Source organism: Westerdykella ornata (assembly GCF_010094085.1).
Source record: "Westerdykella ornata strain CBS 379.55 unplaced genomic scaffold EI97scaffold_7, whole genome shotgun sequence".
Lineage (NCBI taxonomy): Eukaryota > Fungi > Ascomycota > Dothideomycetes > Pleosporales > Sporormiaceae > Westerdykella > Westerdykella ornata.
The window spans coordinates 240,540-264,172 of record NW_022986857.1 but is presented as its reverse complement, the minus strand read 5'-3'; the positions used below and the strand labels follow the sequence as shown (position 1 = coordinate 264,172).

The 23,633-nt window shown below is 52.7% G+C and overlaps 10 protein-coding genes across 10 annotated transcripts; 7 read left to right on the top strand and 3 right to left on the bottom strand.

Moving 5' to 3' along the window:
* The first annotated feature begins 814 nt into the window (after window positions 1-814).
* On the top strand, window positions 815-6,779 carry EI97DRAFT_289781 (aspartate carbamoyltransferase). The gene is made up of 3 exons (XM_033794438.1): window positions 815-1,581; window positions 1,637-6,495; window positions 6,549-6,779. Exons 1-3 carry the CDS (start codon window positions 972-974, stop codon window positions 6,603-6,605), a joined length of 5,526 nt encoding a protein of 1,841 aa, XP_033654929.1. The 5' UTR covers window positions 815-971; the 3' UTR covers window positions 6,606-6,779.
* Window positions 6,780-7,187: 408 nt separating this feature from the next.
* EI97DRAFT_466259 (vesicle-associated membrane protein-like protein) lies at window positions 7,188-8,574 on the bottom strand. Its single transcript, XM_033801526.1, has 2 exons — window positions 8,352-8,574; window positions 7,188-8,282 (listed from the first exon to the last, which is right to left on the bottom strand). The coding sequence occupies exons 1-2, from the start codon at window positions 8,384-8,386 to the stop codon at window positions 7,580-7,582; spliced, it is 738 nt and encodes a 245-aa protein (XP_033654928.1). The 5' UTR covers window positions 8,387-8,574; the 3' UTR covers window positions 7,188-7,579.
* A 367-nt stretch (window positions 8,575-8,941) lies between these two features.
* On the top strand, window positions 8,942-9,563 carry EI97DRAFT_374847 (uncharacterized protein; the record flags this gene model as incomplete). Its single annotated transcript, XM_033795474.1, has 2 exons — window positions 8,942-9,155; window positions 9,223-9,563. The coding sequence occupies 2 exons, from the start codon at window positions 8,942-8,944 to the stop codon at window positions 9,561-9,563; spliced, it is 555 nt and encodes a 184-aa protein (XP_033654927.1).
* A 119-nt stretch (window positions 9,564-9,682) lies between these two features.
* On the top strand, window positions 9,683-10,750 carry EI97DRAFT_289738 (uncharacterized protein). The gene has a single exon (XM_033794437.1). The coding sequence runs from the start codon at window positions 9,802-9,804 to the stop codon at window positions 10,612-10,614; it is 813 nt and encodes a 270-aa protein (XP_033654926.1). The 5' UTR covers window positions 9,683-9,801; the 3' UTR covers window positions 10,615-10,750.
* A 136-nt stretch (window positions 10,751-10,886) lies between these two features.
* Window positions 10,887-11,912, bottom strand: EI97DRAFT_449525 (mitotic checkpoint protein-like protein BUB3; the record flags this gene model as incomplete). Its single annotated transcript, XM_033800223.1, has 1 exon — window positions 10,887-11,912. One exon carries the CDS (start codon window positions 11,910-11,912, stop codon window positions 10,887-10,889), a length of 1,026 nt encoding a protein of 341 aa, XP_033654925.1.
* Window positions 11,913-12,112: 200 nt separating this feature from the next.
* On the top strand, window positions 12,113-13,418 carry EI97DRAFT_375309 (uncharacterized protein; the record flags this gene model as incomplete). Its single annotated transcript, XM_033795499.1, has 3 exons — window positions 12,113-12,401; window positions 12,458-12,558; window positions 12,609-13,418. The coding sequence occupies 3 exons, from the start codon at window positions 12,113-12,115 to the stop codon at window positions 13,416-13,418; spliced, it is 1,200 nt and encodes a 399-aa protein (XP_033654924.1).
* A 399-nt stretch (window positions 13,419-13,817) lies between these two features.
* On the top strand, window positions 13,818-15,556 carry EI97DRAFT_432259 (uncharacterized protein). Its single transcript, XM_033798132.1, has one exon. It carries the CDS (start codon window positions 13,868-13,870, stop codon window positions 15,359-15,361), a length of 1,494 nt encoding a protein of 497 aa, XP_033654923.1. The 5' UTR covers window positions 13,818-13,867; the 3' UTR covers window positions 15,362-15,556.
* Window positions 15,557-15,716: 160 nt separating this feature from the next.
* Window positions 15,717-16,489, top strand: EI97DRAFT_432258 (uncharacterized protein). The gene is made up of 2 exons (XM_033798131.1): window positions 15,717-16,113; window positions 16,182-16,489. The coding sequence occupies exons 1-2, from the start codon at window positions 15,818-15,820 to the stop codon at window positions 16,267-16,269; spliced, it is 384 nt and encodes a 127-aa protein (XP_033654922.1). The 5' UTR covers window positions 15,717-15,817; the 3' UTR covers window positions 16,270-16,489.
* Window positions 16,490-16,963: 474 nt separating this feature from the next.
* On the bottom strand, window positions 16,964-17,974 carry EI97DRAFT_466253 (endo-1,4-beta-xylanase I precursor; the record flags this gene model as incomplete). The annotated part of the gene is made up of 2 exons (XM_033801525.1): window positions 17,447-17,974; window positions 16,964-17,369 (listed from the first exon to the last, which is right to left on the bottom strand). Exons 1-2 carry the CDS (start codon window positions 17,725-17,727, stop codon window positions 16,964-16,966), a joined length of 687 nt encoding a protein of 228 aa, XP_033654921.1. The 5' UTR covers window positions 17,728-17,974.
* Window positions 17,975-22,117: 4,143 nt separating this feature from the next.
* EI97DRAFT_441444 (uncharacterized protein) lies at window positions 22,118-23,366 on the top strand (the record flags this gene model as incomplete). The annotated part of the gene is made up of 3 exons (XM_033799699.1): window positions 22,118-22,505; window positions 22,535-22,956; window positions 23,001-23,366. The coding sequence occupies 3 exons, from the start codon at window positions 22,118-22,120 to the stop codon at window positions 23,364-23,366; spliced, it is 1,176 nt and encodes a 391-aa protein (XP_033654920.1).
* Between the last annotated feature and the right edge of the window lie 267 nt (window positions 23,367-23,633).

The window sequence follows — 23,633 nt, the reverse complement described above, 5'->3', positions numbered from 1 at the left end:
CCAATCAGAACGGCGCGTTCGTCGCCGGTCCGCATCTTGGACATGCTGGTCATGACCCTTGGAAGCGTCCACGGTACTCCGTAAGAAGGGTGGAATCGTCGACCGGGAGAGGCGAGGATTGCAGGCGTGAGCGATGGGGTATGCGCTTGGGGAGATTTGTCCGATTGTGGGGGAGTGAAAAAAGTTGTGGGGAGTATACTGTAACAACATGGAATGCGTGTACGATGACGGAGGTGCCTTATCGGCCTCGTCTATCGTCCAAGTTGCCCCGCTGATCTTATCTTATCGATATGCTGGAAAAGTATGAGACACTATGCTCCAGGACATATTATTACAAGTATACCATGATGTTTCCGAAAGATGTGCATAGTTGTCTGTCGTTCTCTACTCGGTACAGCTCTTTGCGTGTAGTGTAGAACTGGTGTTCGCATTAACACTGGTTACACTGCATGGCCAATATTGTCTATGTAACACAGTACTCGACTTGCCGCGCCTGGCCGACCCCGCCATCTCAGACGGAATGTGCCCACGTGAAGTCTAGCCATCTCCTCCAGGGCTGGCAGGCCTACCGAAGTACTCTCACCGCTCTCGTCGGGAAAATATTTCGCGAATTCACACTTTCCCAAGAACTCCGCCCTCATAGACGACCATCGTGAGAAAATCGCAGAGAAATGGAAAAGGTGGGTTGTCACTCTCAGGCTCCCATTGATTGCTGGCAGGGATCTGCATCAGGTTCTCGATCTTCTCGATGTGCACGGACGAATCACAGCCGGACCCCGCCGCCTAGTGCGCCCCACCCTCTGTGAAATTTGTTGACCTTTTGCAACACCTCTTTTTTTTCTTTCCTATCCTTCCTGCTGCTCGTCCAGCACCCTTCCCTCGCTTCCACCCTTCTTTCACATCTCCTTCATAGGCAGACTCGACTGGGACGGCTTTTACACGGGCCTCGAGCTGTCGACGCATCCGTCACCATGGCCCAATTGAGCGCCGAGCACCAGAACATGGCTCTGGAGTTGCAGGACGGCTACGTCTGCTTTGGCCAGAGCTTTGGTGCTGAGAAGAGCATCGCCGGCGAATTGGTCTTCCAGACGGGCATGGTGGGCTATCCCGAGTCCATCACTGACCCCTCGTATCGTGGTCAGATTCTCGTCATCACTTTCCCTCTGGTCGGCAACTATGGCGTCCCCGACCGCAACGAGATGGACGCCCTCCTCAAAGATGTCCCCGCATCCTTTGAGGCAAAAGAAATACACATTGCGGGTCTGGTCGTCGCCACGTATGCCGGCGAGAACTACTCACACCATCTGGCCAAATCCTCGCTGGGCACATGGCTAAAGGAGCAGGGCGTGCCTGCCATAACCGGCGTCGACACTCGAGCCCTCACAAAGCGTATCCGAGAAGAGGGTAGCATGCTTGGCCGCATGCTGCTCAGAACCAGTTCTCCGTACTCCTCGGTGTCGTTGACCGACGGTCTTGTTCACACCGAAACCCTGACCAACGGAATTCCTGACGAAGATTGGAGGAGTGATTTCGAGCAGGTCGAGTGGTCGGATCCCAACAAGAAAAATCTCGTCGCTGAAGGTGAGAGATGCATACCTGCCCTAGCCTTCCAACCTTCCTCTAATGTAGCCCCCAGTCTCGATCAAATCCCCTAAGATCTACTCTCCCGATCCCTCAAACGCACTCAAGCATCCCTCCGGCCGCCCCGTTCGGGTAGTATGTGTCGACGTCGGCCTGAAGTATAATCAGTTGCGATGCCTTGTCAAGAGAGGCGTCGAAGTCGAGGTGGTTCCCTGGGACTATGATTTCCCTCAACTGGCGGGCAAGGACTACGATGGCCTCTTCATCTCCAACGGCCCGGGTGACCCTGCCATGATGGAAGCCACAGTTAAGCACATCAGGAAAGCCATGGACGAAGCCAGAACTCCCATCTTCGGCATCTGCCTTGGTCACCAGCTACTCGCTAGGGCTGCCGGTGCCGACACGCTGAAGATGAAGTTCGGTAACCGTGGCCACAACATTCCCTGTACCAGCATGATCTCTGGTCGTTGCTACATCACCTCACAGAATCATGGTTATGCCGTTGATGCAAAGACGCTTCCTCGCAACTGGGAAGAACTTTTCGTCAACGCCAACGATGGCAGCAACGAGGGTATTCGTCATGTGAGCCGCCCGTACTTCAGCGTTCAGTTCCACCCTGAGCATACTCCCGGTCCTCGCGACACTGAGTTCCTCTTCGACGTCTTCATAGAGACCATCATGAAGGCCATCGACTCTCCTGAGGTTCTTTCTAAACCCGTCGAGTTCCCCGGAGGTACTCTGGAAGAGAACAAGAAGCTGGCGCCCAGAGTCAACGTCAAGAAGGTTCTCGTGCTCGGTAGTGGTGGCCTCAGTATCGGCCAGGCTGGAGAATTCGATTACTCCGGTAGTCAGGCCATCAAGGCACTCAAGGAGGAAGGCATCTATACAGTTCTCATCAATCCCAACATCGCTACGATCCAGACCTCCAAGGGCCTCGCCGACAAGGTTTACTTCCTTCCGGTAAATGCGGACTTTGTGCGCAAGGTCATCCAGAAGGAGCGCCCTGACGGCATCTATGTCACCTTCGGAGGACAGACTGCCCTCCAGGTCGGTATCCAGCTCAAAGACGAGTTCGAAGGTCTTGGTGTCAAGGTTCTGGGAACGCCTATTGACACCATCATCACCACCGAAGACCGCGAGCTCTTCGCCAGGAGCATGGAGTCTATCGGTGAGAAGTGCGCCAAGTCCGCGTCCGCAAACACCGTCGAAGAGGCTATGCGCGTCGTCAAGGACATTGGTTTCCCTGTCATTGTGCGTGCAGCATACGCCCTTGGTGGTTTGGGAAGTGGGTTTGCAGAGGACGAGTCCCAATTGCTCGACCTGTGTAACAAGGCTTTCGCCGCCAGTCCTCAAGTGCTCATCGAGCGCAGTATGAAGGGCTGGAAGGAGATCGAGTACGAAGTCGTCCGTGACTGCCGTGATAACTGTATTACCGTTTGCAACATGGAGAACTTCGATCCTCTGGGTATCCATACCGGCGACTCCATTGTTATTGCTCCGTCGCAGACCCTGTCCGACGAAGACTACAACATGCTCAGGACGACTGCCGTCAACGTCATCCGCCACCTCGGCGTTGTCGGAGAGTGCAACATTCAATACGCCCTTAACCCCTTTTCCAAGGAGTACTGCATCATCGAAGTCAACGCCCGCCTTTCTCGATCCTCGGCATTGGCATCCAAGGCTACCGGCTACCCATTGGCCTTCGTTGCTGCCAAACTGGGTTTGGGCATTCCTCTCAACGACATCTCCAACTCCGTCACTCGCGTGACGTGCGCATGCTTCGAGCCTTCCCTGGACTATGTCGTTATCAAGATTCCCAGATGGGACTTGAAGAAGTTCCTCCGCGTCTCCACCCTCCTGGGCTCCTCCATGAAGAGTGTCGGCGAAGTCATGGCCATCGGGAGAACTTTTGAAGAGGCAATACAAAAAGCCATCCGGTCTATTGACGTCAGTAACCTTGGCTTCAATGAGACTTCGGCTCTCATGAAGATCGATCAAGAACTCCAGACGCCTTCAGATCAGCGCTTATTTGCGATTGCCAATGCCATGAAGGCTGGTTACAGTGTGGACAAGATCTGGGAGATGACCAAGATTGACAAGTGGTTCTTGAGCCGACTCAAGGGTCTCAGTGACTTCGAAAAGCTCATGCAAGGGTACTCCACGACGAGCATCACGAAGCCTCTGATGCAGAAGGCCAAGCAGCTCGGCTACTCCGATCGTCAGCTCGCCAAATTCTGGGGATCAAACGAACTTGCTGTGCGTCGTGCTCGTATCGATGCTGGAATCACGCCCGTTGTGAAGCAGATTGATACCGTTGCCGCAGAGTTCCCAAGCGTGACGAATTATCTCTACCTCACCTACAATGGGACCGAGCATGACATCTCCTTCAATGACCACGGTATCATGGTCCTTGGTTCTGGCGTTTACCGAATCGGTTCTTCCGTCGAATTCGATTGGTGTTCCGTCCGGGCAATCCGAACATTGCGCGAGCAAGGCTTCAAGACAGTCATGGTGAATTACAATCCGGAGACCGTGAGTACTGACTACGACGAGGCCGACCGCCTGTACTTCGAAAACATCAGTCTGGAGACTGTTTTGGATATCTATGGCATGGAGGGCTCCAGCGGAGTGGTCATCTCCATGGGTGGCCAGACGCCGAACAACATCGCGCTTCCCCTTCATCGTATGAATGTCAAGGTCTTGGGCACCTCACCGGAAATGATTGACACGGCAGAGAATCGCTACAAGTTTTCGCGCATGCTTGACCGCATTTCGGTCGATCAGCCTCAATGGAAGGAGCTGACCAGCTTGGAAGAGGCTACCCAATTCTGCAACAAGGTCTCCTATCCAGTGCTTGTTCGTCCATCCTATGTGCTGTCTGGCGCCGCCATGAACACCGTCTACTCCGAGGATGACTTGGCCAACTATCTCAAGCAAGCGGCCGATGTTTCCAAGGAGCATCCAGTTGTTATCACCAAGTACATCGAGAACGCCAAGGAAATTGAGATGGATGCTGTCGCCCTCAACGGTACGATGATCGGCCATTTCATCTCTGAGCACGTTGAGAACGCTGGTGTCCACTCCGGTGACGCCACGCTCATCCTTCCTCCTCAGGATCTGGATCCCGAAACGGTTCGTCGCATCGAAGATGCAACCCGCAAGATCGGTAATGCCCTAAACGTCACTGGTCCTTTCAACATCCAGTTCATTGCCAAGGACAATGATATCAAGGTCATTGAATGCAACGTTCGAGCGTCCAGATCTTTCCCCTTCGTCTCCAAGGTCATGGGTGTTGACCTCATCGAAATGGCGACCAAGGCTATGGCCGGCCTCCCGGTAACTGAGTATCCCCATATCAACATCCCTCCGGATTATGTCGGCGTCAAGGTACCTCAGTTCTCATTCTCACGTCTCTCTGGCGCAGACCCAGTCCTTGGTGTCGAAATGGCGTCGACGGGTGAGGTGGCTTGCTTCGGTCGAACCAAGTACGAGGCTTACATGAAGGGCCTCATTGCAACTGGTTTCAGGCTCCCCAAGAAGAATATCCTGCTATCTATCGGTTCGTTCAAGGATAAACTGGAGATGTTACCTTCCATCCAGACACTGCACAAGCTGGGTTTCAATCTGTTTGCAACTGCGGGTACTGCCGACTACATCAGGGAGCATGGAATCCCTGTCAAGTTTCTGGAAGTGCTGCCTGGTGCCGATGTGGACGAGCAGAAGCCCGAGTATTCTCTTACTCAACATCTGTCCAACAACATGATTGATCTGTACATCAATCTGCCTTCGAACAACCGCTTCCGCAGGCCCGCCAACTACATGAGCCGAGGCTACCGAACCAGACGTCTGGCCGTTGACTTCCAAACCCCTTTGGTTACCAATGTCAAGAACGCGAAGCTCTTGATCGAGGCCATCGCCCGCCACTATGACCTCGAAGTCAGCAAGGTTGACTACCAAGAGTTCGTTCCTGCCCCAGGATCACATCCTGAGCAGAATCTTCTCTCTACGGTTAACGGATCCATGTCCCTGCACCAGATGCTGGCAAGGTCGCCCTTCAAGAGAAAGCATATCGTATCCGTCCAGCAGTTTACCCGCGCCGACCTACACCTTATCTTCACTGTCGCTCAAGAGATGCGGCTTGGCGCTCAGCGACACGGCTGCTTGGATATCCTCAAGGGCAAGGTGCTCTGTACCGTGTTCTGTGAGCCTTCAACTCGCACATCGGCCTCCTTTGATGCTGCGATGAAGCGCCTTGGAGGGGAGACGGTGGTGATTACGGAGACCGTGTCCTCGACCCAGAAAGGCGAGTCCATCGGTGATACCATCCGCACTTTGGGATGCTATGGAGATGCTATTGTCCTTCGCCACCCGTCGGAAGAGTCCATCGATATTGCAGCCAAATTCTCCAGTGTCCCGGTAATCAACGCAGGAAATGGCAGCCGCGAACATCCTACCCAAGCTCTCCTGGACATCTTCACTATTCGTGAGGAACTGGGTACCGTCAATGGCCTCACCATCACCTTCGTTGGCGACCTCAAGTACGGCCGCACAGTCCACTCGCTTTGCGAGCTCCTCAAGCACTACGAGGTAACCATTCAGCTCGTGTCCCCCGAGACTCTTGCCATGCCTGCAGCGGTTCTTGAGGCACTGCAGTCTCGTGGCCAGCTCAAAGTGGTTTCGCATGAGCTTACGCCGGAGATCGTTGCCAACAGCGATGTGCTCTACTGCACACGGGTACAGAAGGAACGGTTCCCAGACTTGGCTCACTACGAACGGGTCAAGGATGCATTTGTTATCGACAATGCGGTCATGAAGAATGCGAAGGCGAACATGGTGGTTATGCATCCGCTGCCCAGGAATAATGAGATTCATGAAGAGGTGGACTTTGATCCGAGGGCAGCATACTTCAGACAGGTGAGTTTATCGCTTCTCCTCCCTTGACTATATGTTTTCTGACAGATCTCTAGATGAGGTACGGACTGTATACGCGCATGGCATTGTTGGCACTCGTCATGGCCCCATGAGGAGGATGTCGAGTGCTATGTTCCCCTGTTCGGCGTTTCGGTCTTTTCCCCAAAGTATAAAAGTACCAGCGTGCGTTTCGGTTTACCCCTTCGACTTAGCATATAGAGCTGCCGTCTTCCTCCGTAGACAGCTTTCGAATAGCGTTTAGACATTGCATGTATGATTGATGATTGGAGTGAGTGGCGGTTTACATTTTTTTGTATATTCCGGGTTAAGGGGGAACCCCTTTCAATTTTTCTTGAACGCGTAACTGTATATTTTGGTGTTTTTGGGTATGCGGGGAGGTCATTTCAATTTTTTCTGATGGCATAACCGCATATTTTGGTGTGTACGGGGGAAGGTCATTTCAATTTTTCTTGAACGGGTTTCTGCATTTTCTGGCGACGGTTGGGCATGGAAGGGTCTTTTTTGGGTTTGGGTGTTTGATTTTGGGCGGCATTTTTACTGATTCAGAGCATGGATAGGGTTCAGAAAGGGTTGTTGGTGTTGGGTTGTAGGTATGGGCCACGGACATGTTTTGCACCCTAGGGTAACGAAGCACTAGCACTGGCACTGGGGGTATATATGCTGTGCTTGCCATTGCATTGGGAGGGCGTTCTAATTTACGATTAATATATATATGAATTGGTTTGCTGATTGTCATTCAGAGAAGGGTATTTGACCACTACATCCTAAGTTCCACGATCGGCAAGAAAGATGCGTTTGCTCGCAGTCTTCTTCTTGGACAGAAAGTAGAAAGTAATTCGCTTTCCTTGGCATTGGCATTGGCATTTGCAGTGCGGACCAGTGAATAGGAACCGTTTGGAAAGGAGGGAAAAGGAAATGCAAGAGGTATCCAACTCCGTATAAAAACCCCTATTACTCCCAAGCTTGTGCCGTCTCAAACAGAACACCCATACGCCAATTCTTCCCGGTGGTCCATGCCCATTACACCCCTCCACACCACACCGACATTACCACCACCACCATCACCTCAATGTCTCAAACACCGTCCCCAAGCCGGCAACCCACACCCGAACCCGACAAAGAGGTACACCAAAAACACGCACACCAGCACCAACAGCACCATCAACTTGACATTCTTCCACCACATCCGCCTCCTGAGCCCCCGACTCCTGACGCGGAAATCCCTCGCATTCGAACCCAACCGATCCGTCTTGTCGACGAGCAAATCGATGCGCTCCCCGCGCTCCAGCACGCGCTCGATATTCTCCGTCATAATCTCCCTTACATTGTCAATCTCCGCCTGCGCCGCGTGCAGCGCGTCGTTCTGCCCGGCCTGCGTCCCGCCCTGGTGCTGCATCAACTGCCGCAGCGTGGCGTTGAAGCTCGCGCAGCCGTACGCCGGCAGCGACGCGAAGTCCGTCGATTCGGGGGGGTACGTGTCGAAGAATTTCTTCTGGAGGGTCACGAGGAAGCCGAAGGGGATGCGTCGGCCGAGACTCGTGTCGGCGATGGCGAGGAAGGTCAGGCCCCCCGCGGAGGGGGCCGAGGGGCCGAATTCCGAGGGCGCGCACGCCATGTAGTGGATGTAGAAGTTGGAGTGCGTGTAGGTGAGTTTTTGCGGGGTTGCGTGCGTGATTTTGGGGAGGATGAGGGCGGGGAGGCTCGAGGTTGCGGACGAGGCGGACGTGGTGTGTTCGGTCAGGATGGTCGTGTTGTGCGATATGCATGCGCTGGGGTGGGTTAGTAGGTGGGAGGGCAGATGGGGCCGCACGGAGCAGGGAGTGTGCGAAGGGACGTACTATAGCAGCGACGTGGAGCTGGATGAGGACGCCATTGTGTTGGTTGGTGTCGTGGGTGTGATGGTGGGACCGGAGCTCGAAGATGGGTAGGTTAAGCCTGGACGTGAGCGCGATGGGAGAGTCTTCCGGTAAAGAGCAGTAGTTCAGCAAAAAGGGTTGGCGGGGACGTTAGCGATTCGGAGAATGTTGGCGGATATAGACGTCGTGTTGAGGATGGTAGATAATAAGGAGCAGAGGAGGTTGACTCGGACAGGAACAATGCACGTCACCGAGCAGCGCCAAGCCAAACGATGTTTTGCCAAGAGCGGTTTAGCGTTGTTTTTGGGCCGTGCTTGTGCAGCTGCCGACAGGAACTTCAGAGTCCACAAGCAATATGGGTGCATATATGTTGCTGAGTCTATGATAGGCGCTCAGTTGATGTTTCCCTATAAAGTCGGAAAGCAATCGAGCTCGTGGACTGCCCCAATCACTACTACAGGAGAACTTTCCAGGTTGAAATAATATTGAACCGCTAGGCTCTACTCCAGGGTGTCTTGCAATCCTGCGCTACAGACTCCTAAAAAGACAGCTTCCCTCCTGCGGTTTACATCATGGTTCGAATCAAAAACCGATATCTCGTTGTAAACTACCTCTACCCACATGGGAATGGTCAATCCAACAACAAGGACCTACCCGGAGCCCTGGAATTCCACCAACCCACGCCGGATGACTTTCACGAAGGAAGACTGATCACTGCAATCCGGAATGGCGTGACAGAGCTATTTGGAGACTATGGACTGGGCATGGTGTCGACGAGCTTGAAGGGTGAGTCGAACCACGAAAGCATTAAGGGTCGGATGCACATATAGATGTTGATGCTAACGCAGCCCAGTGAACTATCACTCTACCGCAACTTCAACCTCAATCATCCGCTGTCCACAAAAACATTTCGAGATGGTCTGGGCTGCACTCACCTTCATGACCAGGTTGCCGAAGCCCATCGACGTCCCAGTCGTCATCAAGGTAGTCCGTGTCTCAGGCACGATTAGAAAAGCGGAAGAGGACGTTATCAGGCGAGCTAAAGAGCTAGTTCTAAGGGCCAAGACGGGGGACAGTAGGCCCGGCGATGACCAGATCCTCAGAGATGTAGTAAAGACTGTCGCAAAGAGAAGGGAAAATGAGGTGCTCCTCGGTGATGAAGAGGAAGAAGCCGAAGAGAGCGAGAGCGATTGAGTCTGCAGGTCGACTCTCGATTTGACTTACACCTAGATTGTGGGAGCTAGCTCTCAATTGCCCTTGGTGGAGCTTGGGAGGAAGCATTGCAGCTTCATCGCCACCTTTGTGCTCCAACAAAGGGCACCCGCTCCGGATTACCCCACAACTCCAGTGGAACCCCATAAAGAAACGATACCCCGCGATACAGTTCGGATCTTTAAATCATCGTTGTTTGGACCGTCGAAGAATCATATACATGTCCCACAACATGACATCCCACTCACCTCAGCCTGTGCATACACCGGATCCGGCATCGCCCTTCCACATCCTCGACGCGCAATGGGGCATCATCCATCAATATCTGTACAACCTTCCCCAATCCGGCGCACAATCCGCATCCAGAGACTGGCTCAACGGTATCAACCGCAATGTGCTCCTCACCGCCCTCGCGAAGAAACGCGCAGAGATCGAAAACCTTTGGACGGAAGCAAACCAAGCCGAATCAAGCTCACTCCGCCACTCGAAGATCGAAATCAATTTCCCTAATTACGAAGCCGGAACTCCTCCGTTTACGCCGCCTCCGTCCGTTTCCACCATGTCGCCACCGTCTCCAGCTATCACTTTGCCACACGATAGATACACCGGCAGTACGGGAGTCGGGTATGCGTCTGCTGAACACGTTGATCGGCTATCGCCCCTGTCTCCCACTTTTGGCCCTCGTCGTTTCGATCTTTTCTCCGGTACTGTCTCCAGACGACGCTCACTACCGCCCAGCTCTTCGCGTGCATTTTCAAACTCGAGCAGTGCGGATAACAGAAAAGGAACGGACGAGAGGAAATCACTCTTGAAGGACTGGGAGCGAAGGATTCTGTGGGAGGCGGCTTGGAAGGAGATTGAGAGAAATCTCGATCGCTATGTTGACAGGTTTGCTGGTACTGGGGACGGTAAGGAGACAGTGCGGCGGAATAACGAAGATATATGGGAAGAGTTAGTGGATTTGAAGGTGGAGGCCGAACTGCTCGAGGGAAGGATAAGGAGTGCCAGAGTGACTATGCGGGATCAACAATGACGTCTCACTTGTGCGTTCGAATAGCAAGCAGTTTGAAAATCCCAAGCTGATCGTCAGCCTTTCGGTAGATACAGTATAAGACTCAAATACAGATACTACGCTCCATAAGCAGTAGCATTTCCCTATACCAAAACCAGTTAGATGATTTAATGTCGCAAAATAAATCTTGACCTGTACACGAACCGCAGGCTTTAAAAGACCCGTCTACCTAGACTTTGCAGTACCTCCCTTTGCGCCCAACACCGTAAGCCGTCCTCACGCATGACATATCCTCACTTTTTCTTTCCTTGGGCCTCGCCATCAGCGAGTTCTCTTATGAAGACTTTGATGGCTCCTTCTGGGATATCGTCCTGGCCATCCTCAAACCCGGGACTCACACCAACTGCCAGATATTTCCCATCCCCACTGAATGCAAGCGATGACACCGAAGAAGGGAAGCGCTGATACTGCCGTATCCTTCTCTTGTTAATACCATCCCACAACGCAACAACACCATCGCCACCTCCAGATGCAAACGTGCCATGCACAGGATGGAAAGCAAGCGCATGCACCGGATACACAACATCCTGGCCATCCACGGCTTGACGATGGCACTTGAACGCGTACTTCCGCTTCTGCGACTCCTCGCTCGGATCGAACCATTCCACAGCCACACGTCCCTCAATTGACGAACTCGCATATCCCGCATCATTCGGCATGCATGCAACAGCGCGCGTCATATACTTCATAGAGCTTTCTCTTCTTTGCCAGGGCTCCACATTGACCACTCCACCCTTGCCAGTGGCACTCGCCAGCGCATCCAACTCGTAGATATTCACGCCGCGATTCGCCATAGCGACAACCAGCTTCGTGGGACTAACGGATAGCGAGAACGGCTTCGATTCGAGCTGCACCGTCGAGAACTCTCCCGGCTGATCAACATTGTGCAGGTGTAGCGTAGAATCCCACGATCCGGACACCAGCAGCCTGTGCTTCGGCGCATAAATCACACTTCTCACACCCTGATCATGTGTCGACAGAATCGTCTGCTCTCCGCTTTGGAGGTTTATCCTCCTGACTTCCCAATCCAGACCGCACGAGAAGGCTTCGTTGTCGTCCCGGCCGAAACATACGTCCAGAACCGGAGCCGGGTGTTCGTACTTCTGAATCATTTTACCGCCAGGTCCATCTTGCGTGTCGTATAGGTAGACATTCTTGTCCCAGGAGGAGACGAGCAGGCGTGTGGGTGTGTAGGGGGAGAAGGTTACGGCGGAGATTACGTCGGTCGGGTTCTGCGCGAGCTCAAATTGGGAACTCATAATGAGGAATTCGGACCCCTCTGGGCTGCGACGGGGTGTAGGTGAAAGTGGAGAGGTGCGCGTGGGGTGGGTTGGTCCTCGAACAGCTTCCACTAAAACAAACAGTTCGGCGAAAGGTTGTTCCGTGCCCCTCTTCTCAAAGTGCAAGCTCCCTTGTTCCTCGCCTTGCTCCGCGACTAACATCTCAGCATTAGCACAGCATGCCTTTCGCACAATTGGTGATAGGGCCGCCTGGCTCTGGAAAGTCGACATACTGCGACGGAATGCACCAGTTCATGACGGCCATCGAGCGCAAGTGCTCTGTAGTGAATCTCGATCCCGCAAACGACCGTACTTCATATCCATGCGCCCTTGATGTCAGAGATCTGGTGACAATAGACGAAATAATGGAGCAGGAGGACCTGGGCCCGAATGGAGGTGTGCTTTACGCCTTGGAGGAGCTCGAACATAACTTCGAGTGGCTAGAGGAGGGATTGAAGGCGCTCGGAGGTCCGCAATTCACACTCGGCCATGTCAACGATGGACATAGCTGACACGGAAATCAGATGATTATATTCTCTTTGACTGCCCTGGACAAGTAGAACTGTTCACACACCACTCCTCCCTACGCAATATATTCTTCCGCCTCCAAAAACTCGGGTATAGAGTACTCTCCACCCCTCACCTTCCTCTATGAGGTCTCTAACGATTCAACAGTTAGTGGTCGTACACCTGACCGACTCGATCGTAATATCAAGGCCTTCATTATACGTATCATCACTACTGCTAGCATTGCGCAGTATGCTGCAGATGGACCTTCCGCATCTGAACGTCCTTACAAAGATTGACAATCTGAAGAACTTCCCAGACCTGCCCTTCAACCTGGATTTCTATACAGAGGTACAGGATTTGAATTACCTGTTACCTTATCTGAATAAGGAGCAAACGTCCGGCATACCAGGTCCGCGCACGACGAAGACGTCGAGGGAAGAGGACGATGACATGGACGCGGATCAGCCGACGTCCAAATATGCGGCACTCAATCAAGCTATTGTGGAGCTGGTGGAAGACTTCGCACTCGTCGGCTTTGAGACATTGGCCGTGGAGGACAAGAAGAGCATGTTGACGTTATTGCGTGCCATAGATCGTGCAGGAGGATATGCTTTTGGAGGGATCGAAGGAGCGAACGACACTGTGTGGCAAATGGCCATGAGATCGGATGCTGTGACCATGGATGCAAGAGATGTGCAAGAGCGGTGGTTGGATCGGAGAGAAGAGATGGATGAGGAGGAAAGGAAGGAGTGGGAGAAGGAGGCGGGAATTTCGCCGGCTGCGCAACCGGTTCCCAGTGCTGCCAATGTCTCAAACCTGGTTGAGAGACCTTCGAAGCAACCGGAGGATCCGCGGTCTGAACAGACAAGACCAGAAGCGGCGGGAGATGACGAAGATATGGAAGATCTCGAAGAGATGCGCAAGTTCATGGAAAGTAAACAGAAAGACAGCGGGATCAAGGTCGTTCGCAGATAGACATGGGAAATGAAGCTTACTATGCTTGGAACATGCTGGAGACTTTTGTTGTGAAACTTTCAATGTCAGCTGGCATCATTGCTCCGGTCCGAGTTCGACCCGCTAGTGAAAGACTAACACAACAGGCAGACGTGTTTCTGAATGCTGCGGGGGAACGAAGGTGTTCAACTGCCGCTCCTCATATATACTATGCGGAATTCTCCGCAGATCACCAACTACAGAGCCTCTTGTGCAAACTCCTGTCATTCACCATTAAACATTCATCAACCCCCTGTCTGATGGTAAAGCGAAAGTGGCCTAGCGTCGAGCCTAACGAGGACCCCGGCTCGTCTCCTGCCTCCCGGGCCAGTGTTTACGAAACCCCGTCATTGCGCATGACGAAGCGATTGTTCCGCCCTCCCTCCTCCGACTCCAACAGGCCTTTCGCTGGCCCCACACGGACACCCACGATGAGCGAGTTGCTCCAGTTCATCCTGCAGCATGAAGAAGCTTTCAAGAGCAGGAACCGTTTGGCCTCGTTGTACGCCGACTTTCGTACGCAGTTGAATACGAATCCCGATGGGTACCACGCGAATATTTCGGCCTGGAAGAAGGCGCTGGCGGATGCGGCGAGGCATGGAGTCATTCCTGCTCCGGGAGGAATACATCATTCGATGAAGATTAGGACGGGGGAAGAGCTTCTGAGGGCGTTGCAGCACCCAACGTACGGCAGGCCGACGTGTTTATCTGCTGTCTTCCAGGATGCCGTCTCGAAGAAAGAATTCCTTCCTTTGCACGAGTTTCTACACGCTACAACGAGTATATATAAGCACTCCTGGGTGCCATCTCCGCTGGCGGTGGTCAAGTGGGGCCTCCGACATATTGGCGTACTCGGACAACCGGGTTTGGGAGACAAGCTCGGCATAGGAGAGTTTGTGGTCTTGAGCAATGTAGAAGTTGCCGCTACAGAGATCATAACCCGCATGAAGTCGCATACATTTGCCGTCGATCGAATTATGTCACGGGCGGACTTTCACAGGCGGTTTGCGGATGCTTTGGATGGCAGGTATGGCGCGATGTTAAGCGACCAGGATTTGGATGTGATATTGGTGTTTCTGGCTCGGGACAAACAAGCAATAGCATACGACGGCACGACGATCAAGTTCAAGGCAAGCACCGAGGCGCTCCCGACACCGATCGCCCAGGAAGATGAAGCAATCGCAAAACTTCGAGACACACTCCACAAGATCAACGCCCAGTTACAGCCGTTGCAACAAAGAGTAGAAGAGGCCGACGCAACAGTACGAGAGGCTGTAAAGACCAACCAATTGGTGAAAGCGAAGGTGGCACTTCGGTCGAAGAAGCTGGCGGAGGCAGCGTTGCAGCAGCGCACAGACGTCGCGCTGCAGCTCGAAGCCGTTTACTCTCAACTGCAGCATGCGGCAGACCACGTTGAGGTTGTTGAGGCAATGAAACAAGGTGCCGTTGCTCTCAAGGCTCTCAACTTGAAGGTCGGAGGCGCAGAGGGCGTGGCGGCTGTTGTGGACACATTGAACGAGGAGATGGCTACAACAGATGAGATTTCTGCCATCATCAACGAGACTGGTGCGCCTCTGGACGAGGGAGAGATCGATGACGAGCTGGAAGCCCTGGAGACCGCAGAGAGGGAGAAGCGCGAGCAGGAGGAGAAGGCCGAGAGGGAGAGGAAAGAGCGGGAAGAGGCTGCCGAGAGGGAGAAAAGGGAACAGGCTGAGGCTGCCGAGACCGCTGCAAAGTTAGCCGAGCTTGAGCAGTATGAGAAGGAAGTGAAGGAGAAGGCTCAGGAGAATGCGGCGGCGAGGCACGAGGATATGGAACAGACCATCGAAGGCGCTTCGCAAGATATGTCACGGTTGTCATTTCACCAGGAGGTCGATGAAGACGAGGAAGCCGCCGAGCAAGAAAGAGTTCCCGTCCCTGCATAGAGAGGCGCGGTTTTGTTCAGGGGAATCAGCGGCCTATACGTCTTTTGGATACCCATTCTCAGGCATCGGGTATGGCGTCCAGGTTCTTCTATTATGGTCATATACATTCCCAGGGGAGGTATATATCTTGGGGACACATAGGCTGAAAGCAACCGAAGTATTCCGGTAGCGGGTATAACATGCATTATTCCCAACTTCTCAGCCTCTTGTCCTCGTTCCATCATCTACTGTATTGTCGTTACTATTCGTGCGCCCCAGCCGCTAAGCCGTTTCAAGCTCCACGTATGCCAAGCCTTGGACTCACCTCAACCTCAACCTCAACCTCAACCTCGCGCCATCTCCAACTCAACAGCACCACCAGCGCCCGCCACGCCGCACGCACGTCCCTGTGCGTTATCGTAACTCCGCCACTTCCCTATTGCGCCTGCGCAAGCTCGCGCACATCAATTGACCGCCATGTCACCGCTACTGCGCAGCCGTGCGACCGCCCTCGCCCTCCAGCGACCCACCCTTCTATACCCCATCACCTTCCGGAGCAGCGCCGCCGCCCGCCTGCTGTCCCAGACCGCCGTCGTAAATGGAGGCGGAGCCCACGGAAACCATTATGATCCCCCTACCGGATGGCTGTGGGGCGAGGAGCCCACGCCGGGCAAGAAGAAGGAGCGCGAAGATTGGGAATTGATTTGGTATTTTGGCTTTTTCGGTAGTCTGGGACTGGCGACGATTGCGTATGCTTTTAAGCCTGATACGAGGTATGTCGGATTTCGTGGGAGGGGAGGGGAAGGGTAGCAGAGTGGGGAAGAGACTAATGGCTTGATAGTATACAAACGTGGGCTCTTGAGGAAGCTCGTCGACGGCTGGAGAAGGAGGGTATTCTGCCTGATCCGGATGATGTTAAGAAGGAGTAGACTTGCGATGGACGGTGGACGGTTTCGGCGGATGGTTTTTTCACACGCGAGCCGTGCTCGAGGTGGGCCCCATGGGGAGAAGGAGACCGGCGTGGCTGTACATATGATGGCAGCGAGACGGTACCGAATTTTTTGCTTTGTTTTTCTGGCACCGTCTCACATATTAGAACACCGGAAATGGCTTTGTTGCCAGTGCACGGGGCAATGGAATCATATTCACTTTTTGAGTGATGGGTTGTGTACATCGATGGTGCGTGGAGTGATGCTTGTGTTGCAAGTACATGCTTTAACGAAAGTAGGTATGTATGACAACGCAGAGTTTTCCAACGGGGATAGCGTGTACGAGGGACTGATGCAGGAAATAGGGGTTTGTGTCCATCTCGAGCGCTTATCGTCGAAGTAGAGGCTCATGTCACACCTTCGATGTTTGAAAGGGAAACTTCCAAGAAGCGACACGCTCCAGTAAAACTCTTCCTCACGAACAGGGCAGTATATCAAACGTTGACTATAAGACAGTTTTTCACAGTTCAAATATTTACATTTAACTGTCCTACGTCATGTGCAACAAGCGAACAAAGAAGAAGTGTAAAAGATATGTGCAAGAAGCGAAGTCTCCCCAACAAGTCACAGTTCCGACCCCCAGCTCTCACTCAATATCCCTCTCCCCATCATCACCGCCTTTCTCGTTACCCATCTACGGGCCGTAGACGGTGATGGTGGCGCTGCCGGAGCTGAAGTAACCCTCGGTAGCGACGATCTGGTAGTTGTGGGTACCAAGGCGCATGCCAGCCTGGGCCCAAGCGTTGAAGTGAGCGCCCATGTTGACGGAGCCACCGGTGCGCTTGTTCTGGCGGACGGACCAGTACTGGTTGAAGGTCCGGGTGCCCTCGATGGAGGGGGCATTGTAGCGGGTGCTCTGGAGGAGCTGATAGTTGCCGCCGTCGACGTTGAGGCTGCCCTTGTTCTGGGCACCCGTCGAGGGGTTGTACGTGCCGAAGTTCTCGACGACGTAGTACTCGACCAAGGGGTTGGTGGTCCAGCCGTAGACGGCCAGGTACGAGTTGCCGTTGGGGTTGTACTGGCCCGAGTAGTTGATGGTGCTGTAGAAGAATTTGTCAGCATTTGGTTCTCCTTGTTTTCACTCTTGCGCATTGAGAAGAAGAGTACTTGTACTTACCGGGCGCTTCCGGGGTTCCATCCCTTACCACCGACGAAGTTGCCGCCAGAGCCCCACTGGATGCTGTACTGGCCGCCGGGTCCGTTGGTGTAGGTCACTTGGGAGCCACCGTCGGTCCACCAGGAGTAGTAGAAGCCGTTGTGCCAGCCAGTGGAGCTGGGGGTTCCGGCACGGACGGCGAGGGTGTGCTCATCGCGCTTGGCGAGGTCGGTGGTGGTGGGAGCAGCGAAGGCACCGGCGACAGCGGAGGCCGCGACGAAGAGAGTGTTGAAGTTGACCATTTTGACGGTTGGGAGGTGGTGGTACTGCAGACCTGGGAAGGGATGGACGTGTGGAAGATACAACGAAGGGATGCTCGATGAGGGAGTGGTCGATCGATGATGATGATCAGTTCGGTAGCGAGAAGACGTGCTTTTATATCTTGACGGGTTCTTGGGTTTGGGTAGCCATGGTGATGTCCAGGCTTATGGCATACCCACGGTTGAGCATCCCGTCGGTGCAGTAACCCAGAATGTAGGATTAAGGGAGGCGTTAAGGTGAGCACAAGCCTGTCGATGAGGCGACTTAATAGCTAGCGCTTGGCTGTCTACGTCCTAAGGGAATCAGGAACATCTCGAGCGGACGAATCAAAGGCGGGTTTTGGAGAATATTAGGACGGTGAATTGCCGGATTGGGACAATTGCATGAAAATGATAGAAGCTATTGGTGAAAAAGCATGAAACAGGTAGTCGCGCACAAGCCCGTGTAGTGATTAACATAGACTGCTTCAATATACCATGGTGGAGACTGCGCTGGGCCTTCGACAGGCTCTGTCCGCCGAATGCCACACCATCACCACACTACCCCGACTTTTGGCTCCCGTTGACGCTACTGTGCATCTGGAAGTCGATTTTACCATCGGTTAAAGGCTCGCTTGGCGGTCGATTAAGCTTTAGATCAGATCGTGGAGGATCGGTTTTGGCTTGGTAGGTTACGCTCAAGCTTTCTAAAATGGGATCATTAACCTATGGAATTGAACGTGACCATCACCTCCTTGTCAGGACGGTCACGGTTGCTGAACGGATAGAAGGAAGTCTTCGTTTGGAGGATCTCTGGTTCATGATTCTAGAAACAAGCAGATCCACCTCCAGCTGAAGTTTCAAACATTGGGCACGTCTCCCACCAATCCTTTCATCTTCCAGAAACAACTAGCGGTTACAGCCTCGCCCACGCATGGACACGCACCCACGTCTTCCCTGGGGACTGATTATCCAGACCTTTTCGTTCTCGCCCTACCACGACTTGTAAGCGAGCATTGAATAGATTATCCTTATGCCATTATTGCCACCGTCACGATGCAAGAATTGTACCCTAGGGTTGTTCTGCCACTCCCGACTTCAACATCCGACGAAGTCGCTAAGAAGTTTACCCCGGATTCTGACAAGACGCCGACCAGGTTTTGCTCTAGACTTTCAGAACAAGAAACGGCCTCGGTGCTCTCCCGTTTACTAGTGCATACTTGTAGCCACGATCCCCCTAGGCTATACTTGTAGTGTAACCGGGTTTGCGATGGCCACGCTTGTAGGAACCAGGACTGGCGTCGTCACCGGATGCCGCTGCCCAGGAAATTCCCATATCTGCTCATCTATCCTCTCACGCTGTTTACCAATCACCGTCGCAAGTATCCAAACAACCAGGGAACCCACGCATCAGCGCCCAACATGCTCCCCCAAGGACCAATCTTTCAACCTCACGATGCGCCGCGGTCCAAATAAAACCCACCACGCCACCTATACGAGCCCGCAGTCCCGGAGAAAACAATGCACAACGTGCCCTGCTTGTATCCGGGGTATGCGGAGAGGACCAATAACCATGCATCTCGTAGATGGGGCACATGAAAACAGCCGCCTGTACCCCGGATTTGGCATCACACTTGGCGGTACATTTGGCATCGCTGGGCAGGGCTTGTCCCGGTGGAACTTGAGATTTAATTTGGAGGCGGCTTTTTGAGGTGGAGGCGTGATGCTGGGTCATGGGTGGTGGTGGGCCGCGGGCGGGATGGGACTTTTCTAGCGGGTCCGGGGGTGGCTGCGGTTTTGGCGTGTTTTGGGGGGCAGCGTTTGCGGTAGGGTTGTTTGGTACCGAGATTTTGCCGGTGAGGTAGGGTGGTGGGTGAATTGCTTGTCACGTGGGCTTCTCCCCTTGGCAGGTGGTGAGGGTAATGAGATGGGGGAACGGAGGGTACGTAAGACCGGAGTACCGGTGGGAGAAAAGAATTGGTGATGAGAATGAGCAGAATTGCGTTGCGCACCCCGGTATTCGGGCTTCGACAATGTTCCGCGGGTTGACGGTGGAGGGTAGAGTTCGTATACGGAGATTCAGGAGGATGCCGTCCCCGTGAGATGATCTCTAGCACCTTTGCGAGAATGTCTGAGTAGATGGCGCCATGGTGGAGAGAACTGTGATCCAGTTCTCTCCGTCTCGTTCGATCACAGCGGACGCCAGCGCAGTCCTGACACTGACTTGAATTGGTTCGCAGACGTATCCCTAGCAAGTGAAACGCTGCTTGGTCTTTCCTCACATCTTTTTGTCTCTGTTGTCGAGTATGTCCTGCGTGAAACGAATACCGTTTGACCACAGAACCATGCAAACAAGCTCCAATTCCCGTACGCTCAAGCAACGAGAACTCCTTTCAATCAACCATTGAGAGTCGGCAAAGTCATTGCAATACGCAGGTAAAGCCAACGACCTGCAAGGTTTTCCCATCCCGCGAGAACAGTTGACTCGCTGGAGTTCGCACAATTGAAAGGAGAACAGAGTGACAGTCTCTTCGACCGTGTGCATCATTCGAAACGCCTCACGCTGAGAAGGAGTTGTAGAGATACGCGACGGAGAGGAAATCGTTTGAGGCAAGACACACAGTCTACCCGACTTTGACTCACCGGTAGCTGAGTCTGTAGGCACTGGGAAGTGCTTGGATATTGCGAATCGCTGACTCCTTACACAGGTTTGGCACCGTGACAGGATGTATACGAGAACTGATCGCTGGTATGGTGCGGGTGTGCAGAAGAAGCTCCCTGGCGGTGCAAGTTTAACGCATCTATCACACTCATTGCGAGTACCCGCTGGTCACTGGACAGAACCTGCAAGATATATCGGACTAGATGCAATATGATTCACTGAAATAAGGTGCGAGCAGTCGTTTTCCACAATCAAGAGTCGGGCGTGCCTTGCCTACTGTCCTTCCATTCTCCGGTAGGAAACCCCTCGAACCTGTGATACCCAGTTGCTAATCAATCGTATAAGCGGCATCAGCCACCGCGCAGGTCAACAAGATTTTCTACCAATCCGTCTCAATATCTCTGGCTGACCGAATCGGCTATCCCGTATTTGCGACCTACCAATGCGGCTACGCCCGGCTGTGCGCCGCATCATCCGCATTGCGATTCCTTCCCTATTACTGTGCAACCCTTCATCACTACTTGATATCAAGAGAGAGACCGTATTCTGACTGGCGTGCATGACAACGTTGGTATATGTTTGGATCGCGCGCTAACGAAACAGTGCTTGGGATATCGGCTACTTATTCTGCAACTTCAAAAACTCAGTCCAACTGCTGAATCCGACACATTCATCAAATTCCCACAGATCCAGCGATCTCATTGAGTCAGGTCGGGATAGTCATAATTGTGGCTCCTGTTGGCATCGAATATAAAACGCCGTTCCGTAGGGTAGTTAGCACTCGCCGTTGTCATATTTTACCTTCAAAATCCAGGCTAATATGCACAAGAGAAGCAAAAACTCTATAAGCTTATTCAATCTTCTCGTCCGGACCACTAGCTATACAACTCAAACTCATCCCTCTTGCGCATACGACCGTTGCACATGACCCCATTATACACTGCGCAGAAGAACGCTACACATTCTTCCTTCATCTACAACCAAAATGTGCACACGTTGGGACGCATTACATGCCTGTGGACATGCTTACTGGCACAGCCACCGCTATACCTATTGTAAATATGCACAGGACACAGCCATCCGACAGACCTGTAAGAATGTGGGGACTAAGGATAAACATGTTCATAGGCTGTGCGAGAAGTGCGAAAGACAACAGGGCCCATCGAAGAAAGACCCTCATACGCAAGATAGGAATCCCGATGGGAAAGGTCGACGCAAACTGGACGACGTTTATGTAGATCGACATGGTTATTTACGGTGGCTTAAGACATATCCAGCTTGATCCATGGTGTTGTAGGTGAGAGAGGTCAATGTGCATGTAGTAGCAACCCTCAGTGTATCGGTGAAGGTAAAGGAGAGTTGCAATTAACATGGGAGGTACTTGTTTATCTAAGGCTAGCGTAAGTAAAATCAGAGCAAAGCACCAAGCGGTGAAGGCAGGGGAATGCAAGTAACCCGGAAAGCACGGTTGTTGGATTTCAGATGTCATTTCTTTCGGCAACACTCGCTCTTCCCTCGCTTCAGTCTTCTCTTGCTGCGGCCTCACTCGCGTACAGTGATTCCATTTCGCTCTCCATTGCCCATCCTCAAAACCTCAAACGGATCATCTGAGCCACTGACTCGCCTGTCCTCGATCTCGGGAAGAATTTCGACCTCAGGCAAGGACAGTCTGGAAAAATCTGGATAAAAAGCTGACAGGATCTGCATTCTTAGGTGAAGTGGATATCCAAAATGGAACCTGAAACGGACAGTGCTGCTGTAGCAAAGCGCCATACCTATACATCCATTACAAAAGCGATAACCGATAGTGAGACAATCTGGACGAATTTCCAATATCTGCCCACTGCAGACCAGCTCAAGTTTCAGGAGCTACCGAAGTTGGAGCCCTCACCGAAGTACACGCAGCCTCTGGGAAAAAGGCTCTTCGTGGGCAGATATAGATATGTCATTTACATAGGATATCAAATGCACGTATCGGAGGGGACTGTCTGGGCATACGTGCATAAGAGCAAGATGGAAAAATATCCCAACCTAAATCAAGTCAGCTTTTGGCGCGAGAACGGCCAAAGTCTCACCACATTCCTGCTAACGGGCTGGAATACGTCACCTTCATATACCCGTTCGACATCCTCAGAAAACACCGGACAGAAATATTTAAAGATATTGCCCGCTTCTTCGTTCTTTTCTATTTCTTAGAAAAGGGCGAGTTGTACGAATTTGGGGATTTCGGTCGCGGCTTCAATAACTTAACCGCAGGATGCTATACTATTGCGAGAGCTGCAACTGAGTCCGGGAGACAACCGATCCGGACAACAAAACTTGCCTTGAAAGAAGTTCACAGCACGGGCTTGGTCAGTGTCAGCAGTGGAGCCCTCTGCTCCACCAAGGGACAGGCTGTGATTGCAGAAAAGCATTCGGCTCCGTTGATGAACCCAGCTCATCCCGCCCCACCTGCAAATGCACCAGTTCCTCGAAAGATTGAATCTCCACCACGATCGACCAAAAGGCCTATGGAAAACAGTGAGCATGAGGCAGGTAATGCTGCGAAGAGACCAGCCGTTAAGGATGCCGTAGGTATTTCTTGTCCGTCGAGAAGGCTTGCTGACGTGGCTAGGCATATCATATCGGAAAAGCCGTGGATATCATACAAACCGAGAAACTGGACAAAGTGGCCGCGGAATCTCGGGCTTTGATGTCGAAAATCAATGAATTGGAGAGCTCACTCGCGACAGTTAAGAAGGAGCCGGAGGCAGAACGCCAATCTCACAAGAGACAAACACAACAGATCACCCAACAGCTCACCCAACAGTACGAGAAACAGCTTACAACAGTCCGCTTAGAACATGGCAAAGCCTTGAAGGAGCTCGAGACCGGGAAAGGAGACATGGGAAGGCTGCGAAAGCTAGCAGAGGACGAGTCTGCGGGCAAGAAAAAGCGGAAGTCGAGATCAAAAGCTTGCAGCAAAAGATCCAAGGGCTGAAAGCAGAATTCTTGAAGTTCAGTTCAAAGTTCTGAGGAGGACATAAGGTGGATGGACAAAATGTACTATGCGACAGTGCACTGAATTTGATTTGCTGAACTTGATCACGGTGAGGCGTGGCCGTCACTCGCCATAACATTTCCTGGCACTTATTATTGAGCATAGTCCTCTAGTGGCAGTAACATAAGGGTGGATCAGCGCCACACCTTCTATATGTCAGCTCTTTCTTAGTGTCCACTTTCTTGCTTATTGGGGAATATGTTTATA